The sequence below is a fragment of the Rhinolophus sinicus genome, linkage group LG03, assembly GCF_036562045.2.
Source record: "Rhinolophus sinicus isolate RSC01 linkage group LG03, ASM3656204v1, whole genome shotgun sequence".
Taxonomy (NCBI): Eukaryota; Metazoa; Chordata; class Mammalia; order Chiroptera; family Rhinolophidae; genus Rhinolophus; species Rhinolophus sinicus.
Genome location: NC_133753.1, coordinates 31,749,578 through 31,765,035, shown reverse-complemented (window position 1 = coordinate 31,765,035; position 15,458 = coordinate 31,749,578). Strand labels below are relative to the sequence as shown.

General features: G+C 42.7%; 2 protein-coding genes across 17 annotated transcripts in view; one reads left to right on the top strand and one right to left on the bottom strand.

Moving 5' to 3' along the window:
• The window catches only part of SYNE2 (spectrin repeat containing nuclear envelope protein 2), a 280,177-nt gene extending 278,559 nt beyond the window's left edge, over nucleotides 1-1,618 (top strand). For all 8 annotated transcript variants that reach the window (XM_074327378.1, XM_074327381.1, XM_074327379.1 and 5 more), the window contains 2 exons: nucleotides 199-245; nucleotides 498-1,618. In XM_074327378.1, the coding sequence (XP_074183479.1) occupies nucleotides 199-245; nucleotides 498-720 (270 nt within the window). In that variant the 3' untranslated portion in view covers nucleotides 721-1,618. The remainder of the gene's footprint in view (nucleotides 1-198; nucleotides 246-497) is intronic.
• A 98-nt stretch (nucleotides 1,619-1,716) lies between these two features.
• The window catches only part of ESR2 (estrogen receptor 2), a 54,961-nt gene continuing 41,219 nt past the window's right edge, over nucleotides 1,717-15,458 (bottom strand). For 3 of the 9 annotated variants that reach the window (XM_074327385.1, XM_074327389.1, XM_074327384.1), the window contains 2 exons: nucleotides 10,283-10,463; nucleotides 4,254-8,678 (listed from right to left, as the gene is read on the bottom strand). In XM_074327385.1, coding sequence (XP_074183486.1) covers nucleotides 8,480-8,678; nucleotides 10,283-10,463 — 380 coding nt within the window. In that variant the 3' untranslated portion in view covers nucleotides 4,254-8,479. Of the gene's footprint in view, nucleotides 2,077-3,037; nucleotides 3,298-4,253; nucleotides 8,679-10,282; nucleotides 10,464-15,458 lie in introns of those variants that run through there. The other 6 variants (XR_012494650.1, XR_002137489.2, XM_074327388.1 and 3 more) reach the window with 6 other exon arrangements.

Here is a 15,458-nt window from a genome sequence, read left to right as displayed (position 1 = left end):
GACTGGAACATGAAACTCTTGCTAATTTAACCTGATTATTTCTTACCTCATAGCGTTGAATCTCAAATGTATTACTCTAGTCTCAAAAGCTTGTCAGGAAGCCGACCAAAGGAAGGTTTATAATTTAAAAAGGATGTTTTATCACTGACAGAACCAAACTATCTTCGACTCACTAATTGGATTATTTCTATCCAACAGTTCGGAGAAGAGAGAACTCCAAAAGGCAAGACCCAGACAGACAGCAGGTAACGACACTACCATCACAGCACTGAGTTCCCCCGTTCCACACGCTCACCTCACCAGTCTTGCCACTGCCACTATCAAAGTCTTTGTAAAAACCCGGTTTTCTTTCCTCTGGAAAGGTCTGAACCCCAGCTATTGGCCCCATTTTAATCTCAGGTCCTGGATGTCTTACTTACGTAAAGCAGGAGGTCAGGTAACACAAGTGGGTTTTGCGTCTGGAACCTTCTGATCAGCTCTCAACCTCCTGTTGACAGGGCGCCCGGACCCGCTGACCCAGGCAGCTCCAGGCCGCAGCGCTCCTTCCTCTCCCGCGTGATCAGGGCCGCGCTCCCCCTCCAGCTGCTGCTCCTGCTGCTGCTGTTCCTGGCCTGCCTGCTGCCCTCTTCCGAAGAGGACTACAGCTGCACTCAGGCCAACAACTTCGCCAGGTCCTTTTACCCCATGCTGAGGTACACCAATGGGCCACCGCCCACATAGAGGGCTCATCCTGGCCGCCAGCACCACGCCACCAGCCTGTTTACATGGTGCCTGACTGACTCATGGCCCCACACCCACCCGACCCGTGAGTGACTGATAATGGCATGGTCCAGGGACCTGCTTTGGACACCTCCCTCAGGGCCTGGCCAGAGAGGGCTCTCTCGGGACCCAGGGCAGCTTTCAAATGATCTTCCCCCAGGGCAGGGAACCTGGGCAGCCATTGCCTCGGGCAGTTTTGCAAAGCTGGTTAACCAGTTTTGGGATCTGTGGAAACTGCAGTTTCCTGAAGAGCCAAGCACTTTGTGAATTCTGATTTATTTGTAAAACAACGTTATTAAACTGTAGTTAATACAGTCAATGAACAGTAGTGTTCTTCACATCGTATATGTTCTAGAAACAAGCAGATTCCGCCTTAGAAATGATTCAGAAACTCCCACAAACCCTTGGCTGATGGATTGAAACAATCACATTTTAAATGTTTAGAATTAATTTTACTCCAATCAGCTAGCAACCTTAAGCTACAGGTTATTAGACCAAAATGTTCTGTTCAGTACTTAGATCTGCTCTTTTATATTGCTTTAAGTTGTTAAAGAAATTATACTGCATGGATGTGGTTATTTGTGCATATTTTTAACAATGCTGAATCTGTATGAATAATGTAAACTTTGATTTTTTTTTAAGAAAATCAGATTTTAGCTTGAGCTTTTGACTAATGTACAGTAAATGCCAAACTACATACTTGATAAGGACATTTTTGTAAGTTAATTTTATAAGACTTTTCACATTTAAAGTGATGCTTCAGGTTTTAACTGTTTGGCCACAGGGGGTTGGTAAGCTACCTGAAGCTGTTTGTCTATGTACAACTCAGATTTTTCTCATTAAAACAAAAATAGCCATACTTTTGTTGTACTGGATTATATTACAAAGTAGCTAAATAGTATACTAGCATAATAATAGTCCAGAGAACAAAAATTATTTTTAAAATATTTAGGGGGATGTATTGGTTTTGAATTCTAAGCTAAGCTTTATATTCTACTTATTTAACTTTGTACAGAATAACTTAAGAGATCGAGAAACCACAACCTTTATATGTGGACGTTAACCCATGTGTGACCTTCTAGTGGGGCAGCCTGGTATACAAGGATCATTTCACCGAGGTTTTTCTATTCCCAGCTCTCTCCAGGGCGAACTAACAGATAACAGGCCAAGCCACCTGCTTTGCACAGTCCTAATGCCACTCTTTTTCACCTAAACAAAACGAGTGATTAGAAATTTCTGAGCCAGTTCCTCATTAACCACTCCTGACCTGTATCTTGGGAGACACCACTGACTCGAGCAATATCGGTTCCCTCGCCTCTGCAAAACACAAACCGCAGGGAAAGAAAGAAGCCGGTCAGTAGATGAAGCCTCGACTTCCAGCACCGGTGCCCCTTCTGTGGACCCCACAGCCCCAGGAAGTGGAAGTTCACCAGCAGCTTTACACAAAGGCACCAGCTGAGGAGAATCTGTCTTCCCATTACCAAATTGTTGGAAGGGATGTGGAGGGAAAGGTACGTTTTTAGCATGTAATTTCAGTCTTCTAACGCTTTGAAATCATCTTTTTTCATGGATTACAGTTATCCCAGAGGGAAATTTAAGTGAGGATGTTACCCAAACTTTTTCTTTAGGTCTTTGCTCCAATAGGCAAAAGGCAGAATCTCTATAGCCTTCTCTTCCTTCCAAAGGAGGTGACCATTCTAGAGACTTTTCTTGCTCTTAGGGAGGGACTCTGGGGCCCAAGGTGCAGTGAAAAGCAAGTGTTATGCATAATTAATGCTTTAAAATGCAGATATCAATTCTCAGGATAAAGGCCTTTGAGTCCTACCCTCAACCCAGGGAAGCCTCTATTCACTCACATCTCCCAAACACTTTGCTGGGACAGAATCCCAGTCAAGCGGAAAGGTGCTGGCTCGGTTATGTAACCTTCACAGGCAAGCACTCCTGTAACTAACTGGCCATCAGCCACTATTGTTTTGTATATAACTGCCTTGGCTATGTTAGCAAGCTCGGACCTTGCAGCTCCTCCTTCCTGGTCTCAACCGGCTGCCCTGAAGAATATGGTGGTATGAACCCCCTGTCCCTGGCTCCGTTGTTGTTCCTTTTCCACCTCCCTGTGTCCTGTGTTCACCTGCGGGGAGCTGAGCCTCTGCACTACACACTTGTTAAGCTTTACGTATCACAGGTTTTGCATTCCCCACGCACAATGACTCTTAGCATTAAGATAACTTCAGGATGAATGAATTTTCTCCCCATCCTTAACAGGGTATATATTAACTGACTCTGATGGCGTAAGGACAGAAAATCTACACAGATTTATATTTTTATATTTGTGGGCTGCATTTTAGTTGAGCACACAACATGTGGTCATAAATCACACGTGTGGGATCAGCTGACTAAAACTACTGTTTAAAAAGTCTTCAACAGTTTAAGTCAGAGATTCTTAACTCTCAAAATTGTACACAGGCATTTGTGTTTATGTACCTTTTTCCAGGAGGAGGGTCCGTGGTTTTCATCAAATTCTTAAAAGGCTCTGCAAACCTAAAATAGAATTCAGAATAGAACGGGAACACTACTTAGCCTAATCACTGAAATTTCTTATATTCAACTCCCGACAAATATACATTTTTAAAACCAAAATTATGAAAAGCACTTTATTTAGCTTATGTCACATTAACCTTTCTGCAACAGTTCCATAGACATTAAAGGGACACAGCAAAGAAAAAATTGTACCTGGAGGAACACAAAGCAGATCTCACAATCTTCTTTCATACAACAGCAAACATTCCTTTGTAAAAAGGCCCAAATTTAAAAGGCTGCTAATGGTACAAAGCATTCATCTGAAACAAATGCAAATAATAGCCAGCCAACAGGCTCTGAGGTACAAAGGACCACTGAATAGTAAAGTTAGAGGACCAATGCTCCTGGCTTACACACCCAACACAGAAGAACAAATGCAGCAGTGGGGTTGTACAGTTAACGGAAGCTGTTCCAGGCCAGCACTGGCAAACCTGCCCTTCCCATACAGGAAACCCACCGTCACATAACAGTGGCTGGCCCACAAGTGAATAGGACCCTTGGAATTCAAAGGGGAGAGGAGGAGAGAGAAAGGATCCTTGACTCCAAAGCAACAAATAGTGTTATAAAGAGATCACATATCACAGAGAATGCATATCTTAGAGCTGCTACTGAAGCCAAAATTCCAGCAACTTTAAGAGCTACAAAGAATAAATGGCATGTGTTTCACACTGCAATAAACCCAACTGCACAGGGAAGCATCAGTGCCTAACAAATGGGAGGATTTTACATGGGTAAATTCCCAAGGAATGTAGCCCCAGGAGTGTACCTGGGGAAAAGCAGTAGCAAACCAAAGGAGGGGACACAGCAGTACTGCCTCCTAGCTTACCAGTCCAGGATGGGAGGATGGGAATAGCATAATTCATCTTATTTTTTTTCCACCTCTCATGGCTGCTATTCTGTAAAAGTGCATGTGGACACCATCTACGTTGACAAGGTAGGATCTAAAGGCAACTGTAATTTAACCATTTCTCCGTTGTGCACTAAGATTCTGCTCGAGCAGCAGACTCTCCCATAAGCAAGTCCTATAGCAGTTACAATACTGGCCAGGCAGGCAGAAGACTTGATTCTGGTCCAAGCTTTGCCATAAGTAGTTTTATTGACCTTGAGCAGGTCAATTTACCCTCTAGGCTTTCATTTACACATGTATAAAAGATGGGACTGAACGTCTTTGTCTACAGGGGTGTTCAAGACATTGGGGGGTGGGTGCCACAAGCATGCCCCACTCAAACTAGGGCAGCCATGCCCATCAGACTGCATTTGATGAATGGATTCTGCAGTCCAAATCTGTTTTTTGGGTTTTTTTAACTGAACTGCATGGTTACTGTCAGCACTGGAACTTCGACTGCCTGTGTTCAGTTCTGTCATTTACTGTGTGACCTTGAGCAAGTTTGCTTATAGTCTAGTTTCCACAGGCAGAAAAAAAGGATAATAGTAATTATTACAAGGATTGAATGTGGATGTATGAGACACAGAACTGTGTCTGGCACATAATAAGTGTTCCACAAATATTTTTAGGTATTAAACGATGTTATTTTTATCATTTCCTTCATGTAAACTTTATTATGTTTTTAAAAGATTTTTAGTGGCTTAAAGAAATGTGCCAAATCTTATTAAATAAAAGCTTTGTTTCAAAACAGACCTAGAAACTGAAGGTTCACATTGAATTTGAAAATGTGTCACTATATGTACACTCCTTAGCAGATTTAAATAACCAAACTTGATTTTCACATGCTAGAATATTCTAGAATTGCTTCAACTTAGCATATATCTGTGAATATATAAGGTAGCTCTGCTAAGAATTGGTAACTGGTTTTTTTTTTTACTGAAATCTGAAATAATTGCCCTTCCAGCTGACTTGGGATTGTGAAGTAATCCCAATAAAGATTAATCTCACTGCAGATTTTTTGATTTTGCATTGTTTTGTTTTTAATACAATTAAGACCATCTAGATCTGTTATTAGACTGACAGTTAATAATCTTCTGTTGCCACCTCAATTTTTCAAGAAAAATCTCTTCGAAATTATTTTAGGGTTGAATCCTTTGTAGTTAGTTATTCCCTGGGGGACAGTGAGCATGTGACAGCCTGAGGTCAGACAGAGGGGATGTGGTGAGGGAGGAGGGAGATGCAGTTAGAACAACATGTAAAAACTCAGCGCACACCTCCCCGGGGAATGCCCATATGGGTCCTCTCTCCCAGGAGTCTGAGTGAACACTGTTCTAATGTCCGTATTAAGAATATTCCATGGTAATTATTTAATTAAAATATGTCTATATGACTCCATATTAGATAATTGTGTTTGGAATTAAGCCTAAATCTCACTCCTCTCCCACAAATTAAATTTCTCACCTTAAATGATCACTTAACAGATCAAAATGGAGGAAGGGAATCCTGCCACATGAGTCTGAGGCAAAGCCAATGATCACTTTTCCATCATACATAAAATGTAGCTGGTTGTGTTTTTCGTTTTTCAGTACTCGATTCTTGTTTACATTTGTCAGGTCCCATTCCCTCTAGTTAATTCCTTTTAAAAACAACCTGAAAACACTGAAATCCTTGCCTAGCTATCGGAGAATTTTAAGTTGCCCATGGACCATTTGGGGATGGGAGTACCTCCCAAAAGAAGACATTTAAAAAGAAAGCTCTATTAAAAAGAAACAACGAATCTTTGAAACCGACATTGAGTTTACCCAAAACATATAAAAATGGCAGCCTGACCTTGCACACTGGTATCTTCCTTAGAGGACATGTTTGGAGCAGATGAAAGGGGGAAAGGGCCCTAGAATATTCAAAACAAAACAAAGAGCACCTTTAGACTATAGACCATGTTATCTCAACTGGCTGCTTGGCCCAGATCCCCGTCTAAGAGACATCTTTGCACCCAGGAAGCCTCTCAGGTTGGACCGACCAACCTGTATCCCCAGCACACGCAGGTTGAGACGTGAGCCAAGAAGAAAGTACCGAAAGTGCTACATCCTCCTGACAAGCTAAGTCCAAGTGCAGTGAAAGGAGCCGCCTCAAGAAGCATGCAGGAATATCTGTGAAAAATGAGCAATAGACACACGAGTTTCCGTAAGAGGGTGCACTAGTCTGGATAAGCACAGGATTGAGCATGCACAGGTGCCTGGACACCTGAGTCCAATCTGGTGACTACCTCGGCATCTAAATTCAACCTAAAAACTTCACTACCTAATAATGCAGCACTCGATGGCTTGGACCTCATTCTGTTTTGTTTTTTTGTTTTTTGAACCTATTTCTTTAATCTCTTTTATAAACACAAGAGAATTCCATCAGCAATTAATTGTTCAAGGCTGCCTTCTTTGCCTCCCACTTCCCACGCTCTAGCCTCGTAACCCTCGATTTGTCATGGGGGATTCTGAGCTAGCCAGAAAGAAAGAAAACTGACCTTCCAGATCACACTGGTTCCCTGGTCCCTATGAAATCAAGCTTATTTTCTGTACTGAATCTCATTAAGGCTGTAATATTGAATCACTAAGAATAATTTCAAACCATCTCAGAATACAGTGTTCTCTAGGGATATGCTATCCCAATGTTTCTGAAACAGTTTTGCTCGAACTTAGTAAAATTGCACTGATATCAAAATTAAGACTTATTCAAGCTCTCACTAGCAGAAATCAACCTTTATAACATTGAATTTAATCTTCCTAATGACTTAGTAAATACAGAATGTGCTAGCCAAAGTAAACCTATTTTCAAAAAGAAAATGTTTAATCTCATATCACAAGGTAATTTTTAAAAACATTTTCATAAAAATCACACATGATTATTTAATTGCTCACTTTTCAAAATACAGATGTAAGTCATTCTACACATTCACTATGTTCCTGAAAATCTGTACGAAAATTTCCACTTTTAAAAAGTTAGTTAAAATTATAATTTCAAAGGTACTTTATCATGTCCTATTTATGTTCCACTTGGAATAAGAACTCATATTTCACTAAGTTTCTATTTCACCCAGTCCAAAATAAAAATGTTCTGATAAGAAAATATTTTAAGAGAGCCCTAGGGTGTAAATTCTTAATGACTGAAAATAATTACTAAATATTTCTCTTTTTTAAGTGGAGTTCACAAACCAAGTCTTGTTCCAAGTAGTGTACTCAAGTCCACACAGTTTGGCCCTGAACTTGACACTGGCATATGTGCAGCTATTCATCCTTCCATGCAACAATGTGCCTCGCATACACACAGCCTGACTTGTCCCTCTCTCCTCTGGATGGCTGACACGGCAGTTGTGGCTGCCCAAGGAAAGAGTGGATATCACCCACACCCACAGAGGAGAACCCATTCCTGCAAACACAGGACCTTCCTCCAGCACACACGCTGGGCCCCTGGGGATGAGTTTTAAGGAAGGGCAAGTCCCAGGGCAGGGAGGTTTAAATCATAATCCTCCATGAAAGCGATCATATACACACACACACACACACACACACACACACCCCCCAAATAAGTAGCAAGCTTTCCGCACATCAAGAGGGATGAACCTGCATGAAGATGGCAGCAAGGTCTGAGGGGAAGAATGTGGTTCTCATCCCAGCTTGACCACTGTCTCCCTGGGTCCTAATCCCTCTGTCCTTCAATAGTATAATAGTCCTGAAATCAGTCCTCACAGGCCTGTGAGGTAGGTGAAATGCAGTTGATTGTCATCGTGGTTTTTCAATCCTACAATCATGGTCCAGAGAGAGCTTACAAAGATCTATCCTAAAAGGCTTTAGGTCTCACAACAAAGGTTAGTCCACTTCCTGTAAGTGTGCCATGTCCTCTCCCCTTTCTGCCTTATAAGCCGTCCAGGTCAGATCTCCACCATTCATTCCTAAACCTCTGAGCTGTTTTCCAAATGGGTGGAACAGAGATGGAAAGTAAGAAAGGGACCACACTGATATCCTATGAGGCCCAGCAAGACATAAACTCTGCGTTCCAACGCGCCCCCTAGACACAAGGAAAACTGGCTTTCTCACCCCAACTGGGAAGTAGGGAGGTGGAGGCGGCAGAGGATGGTGTGTCACTGAGCCTGCTACAACTAAAGGAGGGACCAGACAGCAAGACGAAGCCCGCCCACTCCCGATGGGGCTCACGATTCTCACTGGTGTTCACACTTCAGCCGCTGACCTCTGCAGCCTGTTCACCTCAGGGCTGGGTGTCACTGAAACGGGGGTCCTGGGAGCCCTCGTTGCTCTTACTCTTCTCCGCTGGGCTGCACTCGGACCCTGTGGCCAAGGCCTTGTGTCCACGAAGCGTGTGGGCATTCAGCATCTCCAGCAGCAGGTCGTACACGGGGACCATGTTTTTACACTTCATGTTCAGCAGGTGCTCCATGCCCTTGTTACTATGGGGACAAAAAGGTGCTGAGAGTCCTTCCTGTGAGGCAGCCATAGGAGCTCTGAAATCTTCCCCAACACAACAAGCCTACCCACCCTCCCATCTCCCGCACTTCCCCCAGCCCTTTTTTCTATGGTGCTGGCATCTGGCTCCTTCAATAATCTACACTTCAGGGCAAGGACAGTGTCCTGTGGACCTGTGTCCCACCACCCACCCTCCATCGCCTGGCACCGCCTGGCACAGAAAGCAGTCAATTCTCATTGTTCACGACAGTTGCATTCTATACAGTCACCCCAAACACTGAATTGGTGACTGCTGAACCATTGCTCCTGAGGGTTAGTTTCCTGAGAGCCTCTAGTCCCAACCTTTTCATCAGCTCATTAATACATAACCTTGTTTTTATCTGTTTTTGTTTAAAGGCTTTAACATATGCATTGAACTCATGGCCTATACACTATAGCTCATGCTTGAAAGAAGCCTGGGTAACATTTTCTCTAAAGCACGTCTCAGCCTTCTTGCACTTAGGAACGAGACGGCACTTCAGCACCATGTTTGGGGGCCATTTTTAGACAATAAAATCTCCAACCAAAAGCAGAAAAATGCAAAAACAGGACACTAAACAGACCATGTAAGGGACACTTGTTTACAGTATGAGAGCTGACACAGGATGGCAGAGCCTCACCTCGTTTGACCTCAGCTGGGAATGCAAGCACAGGCGACGGAAATGTTTTTGCCACTCTGTGAATGTCCCCAAATGACCACGAAAGTACCATAATTGATTTGGGGGTTACGAATAAATGTTAGCAAGCAGGCAAATTTGCAAATACAGAATCTGTGAATAATGATGGACTGTATCTGTTCTGCAAATGGTTGAGTGCTGAATAATCATTAGACAGAGAGGCAGTGGTCATTTTCATTTCCTAATCCTTGACAAAATTCTTGAAGGGTACGTTGTGTTCCCACAGCCCCTAGAATTCCCTCCCCGTCTCCCAGCCCGAGTAGGGCTACCCTCATCTTGGGGACACCAAGCAGTGAGCATCACTGTACCGACACAGAGCCATCATAGGACGTCAGCGCGGTTTACCACGGCCCTGCCTCCCCAAACCTGTCGGCTCACCAGTTCTTGTAGGTCTCATTCGTAATAGCCTACTGTATAGCAAGGAAAGAACAAGTCCCAAGGAAGGCTTTGTGCATTTCCCCAGATTACCAGCCTCAAGAGTTGATCTAGGAGAGCTGAGTTTAGCCTTTTCACAAGTCGTAGGTGGTGCAGGGAGGGGTCCACTTTAGGGAAGACCTGCCCCTTTTAGAACTCCATAAACAAGCTAAAACCCCAGCAACTAAAACATAGATGAGCCACCACAGAATGCCATACAGATCCTATAAAGTGCCATGTGGTAGTCATTCAGTGCCCACTATGTGCCAACCTTTGGTTACAGGTGTGTGCGCTGATAAAGACACCCCCATTCCCTTTCAGGGGTTCGTCTTCCTGTAAAGGTGACAATGCTATTATCCATCTCAAACTTGCAAACACTCTTTCCAAAGCTCTTCACCCTCTGAGCATGCCCCCCACACACACCACCACCCAGTGAAGTGACTCCACAGTGACTGTACCTGGTGTGCCTGACGTGAGAAAGGAGCATTAGGAGGTTAGCCAGGCGGACGGACTGCTGCTGGGAGGGGATGCCGCTCTTGGCAATTACCCAGACCAGAGCATCGGTCACGGCATTCAGTAAGTGAGTCAGCTTCCGGCTGCTCTCAGCATCCTGGGTTGCTGAAACTAAAGGGTACATACCTGGACAAAGAATAAAAGCCATGATTCATTGCTCTAAGAAAAAGGAAACGGAAGTCATGTGCTCAGCCATTAAGCATGCCAACTGTTCTCCAGAAAGGAGGCCAAATTGATCTGGGTTCAGACATCTGCCGGTGTGGTGAAATCTTAAAAGCATAACTTTACCTCCCCAAGGTGTACTTTCTCTCCCACCCCCGCTGGCTCCATGGCTGAGCGGGAAGGGCAGCCTGGCTGAATTTGGGAAGACTAAAGAAAGCCCCACCAGAATTGTGGCCTTGCCTTGTAAATGTATCCAGTTGCCTCAAACCATTACATGGTGTACCTCAGTTGCAGCCATAAAAACACATACAAAGATGGCCAGAATGTGAGATTAAGTCTACTCGTAGCCCCTAGGAGGGTCCCTATTAAGGGGAGGTTAATAAATAAAAACTTCTGACAGCTGCTATGCAGCATCTCCCACTCACTCCCTTGTGTGTGCCACAGGCAGACAGTCACAGTGGGCCCACTGCCACCTTTGTCTAAGCCATCAGCATTCCACCTCTGGTGGCACCTTGCTGGGGCAGGAAGGCCACCAACTTGGAGTCACACAGGCCTACTTTATGTCTACCACTCTGACCCCAGACCAGTGTCTTCCAGCCTCAGCTCCTGTTGAGCAAAGCTTGCAGGCACATTTCCTGAGGTCCCCACAACCATCCCACCAAGTAAGTTGCTTCCCCCATCCTACCCTGTCCTGTGTTTCATTCCCCTCTGACTCTACAATCTGAGATACTGTGGCCCCCCAATGATTGCAAAATAACAATTCAGGTAAACCTTCCCCCCATCCCTCATCCCCACCCCAACTCCTTAATTCCTGAAACCAGGGAAATAACTAGTTTCTCTTCTAGGCTTCTGATTTCAAAGTAAGGATAAATAGCAAAGATGCGAAATCAACAGGGGAGCTGCCAACTTTTGACTATAATGAGAATGAAAAATGGCTGTTACTCCATCATCCACAGAATTGTGTTGGCAATTTTTGTTCTCTTTTTATTGGCATTTTAAGTTTAATTAAGGCAATTCAGTTCAATTAAGGCAAGGGTTGTACTGAACTACAATTATGCAAGTACAGTGTTTCACCACGTCCCTGGGGGCATGTCCCTCCATAACATCTGATGGTACAAATTTAAAATATTTATCTTTTAAATAGCCCAGAACTGCTTCTCTAACCCACCACAGTGACACTGAGTCTCCCCACATCCTCAAACCTCCCACTGTCCCCCACGGCAGATCACTTCCACTGTGGAAGAAACGAGCCTACACCCTCAACACAGCATGCCCCTTTGAGTGGCCAAAAATTCAGATCTGCTTTGTTGCTCTCTAATGACGTCCCAGCTCTTGGGGTCGAGTCCAAACCACCTGATGCACTTATCAAGGGTACCAGGCTCTCCCGGCTCTTTTCATGCTCAGTTCCCACTACACCTCACCTTGAACCTTGCTTTTTAATACCTTTCACAGGTGATGCACTGCACATGCTGAGGTTTTTATTGGGATCAAGTTGAAATTATGGATCACTTGGGGGAAGGACTGCCTTCTTAACAATATTGAATCTTCTAACTCATTAGCATATCTATTTATTTAGAATTTCTTTAATTTCTCTCAGCAATGTTTTCCAGTTTTCAGTGTGTGGTCACACATCTTTTGTCAAATTTATTCCTAAAATTTCATTAATTTTTGATGCTATTGTAATGGCATTGATTTTTAATGTCAGCTATTTAATTCAATTGTTTTAATTACCAATTATTCATTGCTACCAGACAGGAATACAATCGATTTTTATGCAATTCCTTTACAGCCTACAACCCTGCTAAACTCACTTTTTTTGTAGATTCCTTGGGATTTTCTACATGGATTATCAGGTTTTCAAATAGAGTTTTACTTCTGCCTTTCCAATCTGGATGCCTTTTATCTCTTTTCTTTCCTTATTGCTAGAACTTCCACTAAAATGTTGAATAGAATTAGTGAGAGTGGACATACTTGGGCCAGAACAGAAATGTGCTGTCATTCTTGTCTGTGTTCCTCCGTCTGTAACATTTTTAGTCTCTGGCTGCTTTTAAGATTTTTCTCTGCATTGTGATTTTAAGCAACTTGATTACGACGTGCCCTGGTGTGGTTTTCTTTATGATTTTTGTGCTTGGGATTCATCAGGCTTCTGGGATTTGTGTGTTTACAGTTTTCATTAAATTTGAACATTTTTTACCATTTTTTTCTTCAAGTATTCTTTACACCCCCCCTTTCAGGGACTCCAATATATGCATATTAATAACTATAGGTGTCCCATAGTTGCCTCTGCTCTGTTCATTTTTTTAAAACTTGTTTCTTTCCATTTTTTTATGATCATTTCTATTGCTATGGCTTCATATCCACTAAGCTTTTCTTCTGCTATGCCTAATCAGCTGTAAATCCCATGTAGACAATTTTCACATTTAGAAGTTCAATTTGGGTGTGTGTCATTTTCCATGTCTCTCCTTAACCTGCTCGTGCTTTCCTCTACCTCTCAGGTATATGGAATAGAGTTACAGTAACTGTTTTTTAATGTCCTTGTCTACTAATTCTATCATCTGTGACATTCCAAGTTGACTGGTATTTCATCTCATTATAGGTCATATATTCTGCGTCTTTGCATGCTTGCTAACTTTTGATTGGTTATCAGACATAGTGAATTTTACTTGGTTGGGTGCTGGATATTGTTGTATTCCTTTAAATATTCTTGAGCTTTTTTCTGGGATGCAGTTGAGTTACTGGGCAATAGTTTGATCCTTCAGGCTTCCTTTACAGTTTTGTTTGGTAGGACCTGAGCAGCCTTTACTCTAGTGCTAATTGACCCCACTACTGAGGCAATATCTTTCTGAGTACCACACCCAGTGTTCAGTTATTACAAGGTTTTCCCCTCTGGCTGGTAAGAACATGAACTACTAGTGGCCCTGCATGAACTCTAGGGGTTGGTCTGCCTGCTCCTTTTTTTTTTTTTAATTGCAATTTATCTGCCTGCTTCTTTATGGTGGCCCTTTCGTGCCTATGGTAAGTATCTTGTTAAGTATGAGCAGGTTAGTGCTCAGCTGAAGACTTGTGAGGGACCCTCTGCAGATCGCCAATGCCTCAGTGTCCAGCTCTTTCCTCTCTACTGTGTTTCCCTGAAAATAAGACCTAACCGAACCATCAGCTCTAATGCGTCTTTTGGAGCAAAAATTAATATAAGACTAGGTATTATATTATATTATATTATATTATATTATATTATATTATATTATATTATACATGGTCTTACATAAAAATAAGACCGGGTATTTATTATATTATATTATATTATATTATATTATATTATATTATATTATATTATACCTGGTCTTATATTAAAATAAGACCGGGTCTTATATTATTTTTGCTCCAAAAGATGCATTAGAGCTGATGGTCCGGCTAGGCCTTATTTTCAGGGAAACACGGTAATACTCTCTCCTGAAAATCCTAGCTGTCTTGGCCTCCCCAAATTCACAACTTTATCTCCTCAGTTCAGGAAGACACTCATGTCTACCTGAGTTACCTCTCCCTACACTGCAACCTGAAAACTGGCTCCAGGTAGTGAAATGGGCAAAGGGCTCACGTTGTGTCCCTTCCCTTGGGGATCACGCTCCTGTGGGGCCTGTTGTCCAATGTCCAATGTTTGTTTTATATATTCTGTCAGGGCTTTTTAAATTTAAGGTGGGAAAGTAGATTCTGTCCTTGTTTTTGCTTTTCATGTAATTTTACAAATAATCCAGAAGAAAAAAGTCTATACCGTCAAATGCTTAAAACCTAAATAGAAGAGCCCAGCTCTCCTGACAGTGGAAACTTTCCAATAGAAACAGAATCCCATTTTATAACAGCAATGCTGAACCGAATAAATTCATTTTGACAACTGTTATGACTACCAAGCAAGAAAGGAACTGTCTTAAAAGAAGGTTTCTTAAATTTGGATTTACCATAAACAAATTGTAGTCATTTTCTGCCTCAAGTGGTAATTACATCACATGCCTGCCTCACTCTCTCTAATTCTCTTAAATATGGCAGTTCTATCAGATGCTGAAGGAGGAATGCCATAGGCTTAGTCTTTCCCATTTGCATAGATGATGCTTTTAGCTTTCACAACAACACGGTATGCTGTCTCACAGGCTGAAATGACTGCAAGGACCCTTGCCAAACAGAGGGCTTTATACTGCAAAGTGCTGTAACAAGAAGCAAACTACTTTCCAAGGAGCACTTTGCTGAACAGAAAAGAGTTCTAAATGGTTTCTGCAAGTAAGAGAAGCCCCATAATCTGGCATTTGATGATCCTCCTATGCCAAGGCGGGAATACACTCCTGAAGTAAATCTTCCCTTTAACAAAGACAGAAACGGCAGCACACCTGGGAGGTAATGTCTGTAGGTAGGTTGAAAGAGAAGGCCAGAAAAGGTTGATTTTTTTTTCCCCCACAATCCTTTTCAAATGTCCTAGCTGGACATTTCCTACACGCACATCAACTGATATAAGCTGGGTCCTCACGTTATTATTTTAAAGGCAAATGGTAACAATAAACATCAAGAAGGTGCCAGAAGCCCCAAAGCATTTAGAAGTCTTGAGTTTCTCTACAATTTTCATTTGTCCAACAATTTACCATTACTACTCAAAACTGTTTGCTTTCCAGAACTGGGGTAGGGAATGTATTGGTGTCATGGGAAATGTCCTCTCAGGCAGGTAGGGCCAGATTGAAACCTAACTAGGAAGTAGCCAATGGTTGTCTTCAGGGTTTCTGAACCTCACATGACCTTCAGATTCCTTCTTTGTTCCCCCTTTACCTTCTTCAAAACCTAACCCCATCCCACCCCACCCAGCCATCTCCAGGACAGCACCTCGTCCTCTGTACCTGGGCTACTCAAAGTATGGTCTGTTTATTACCAGTCCACAAAGAGGTAAGTAGAAATTGAGTGCAAGCATTTGGAAACTTTTAT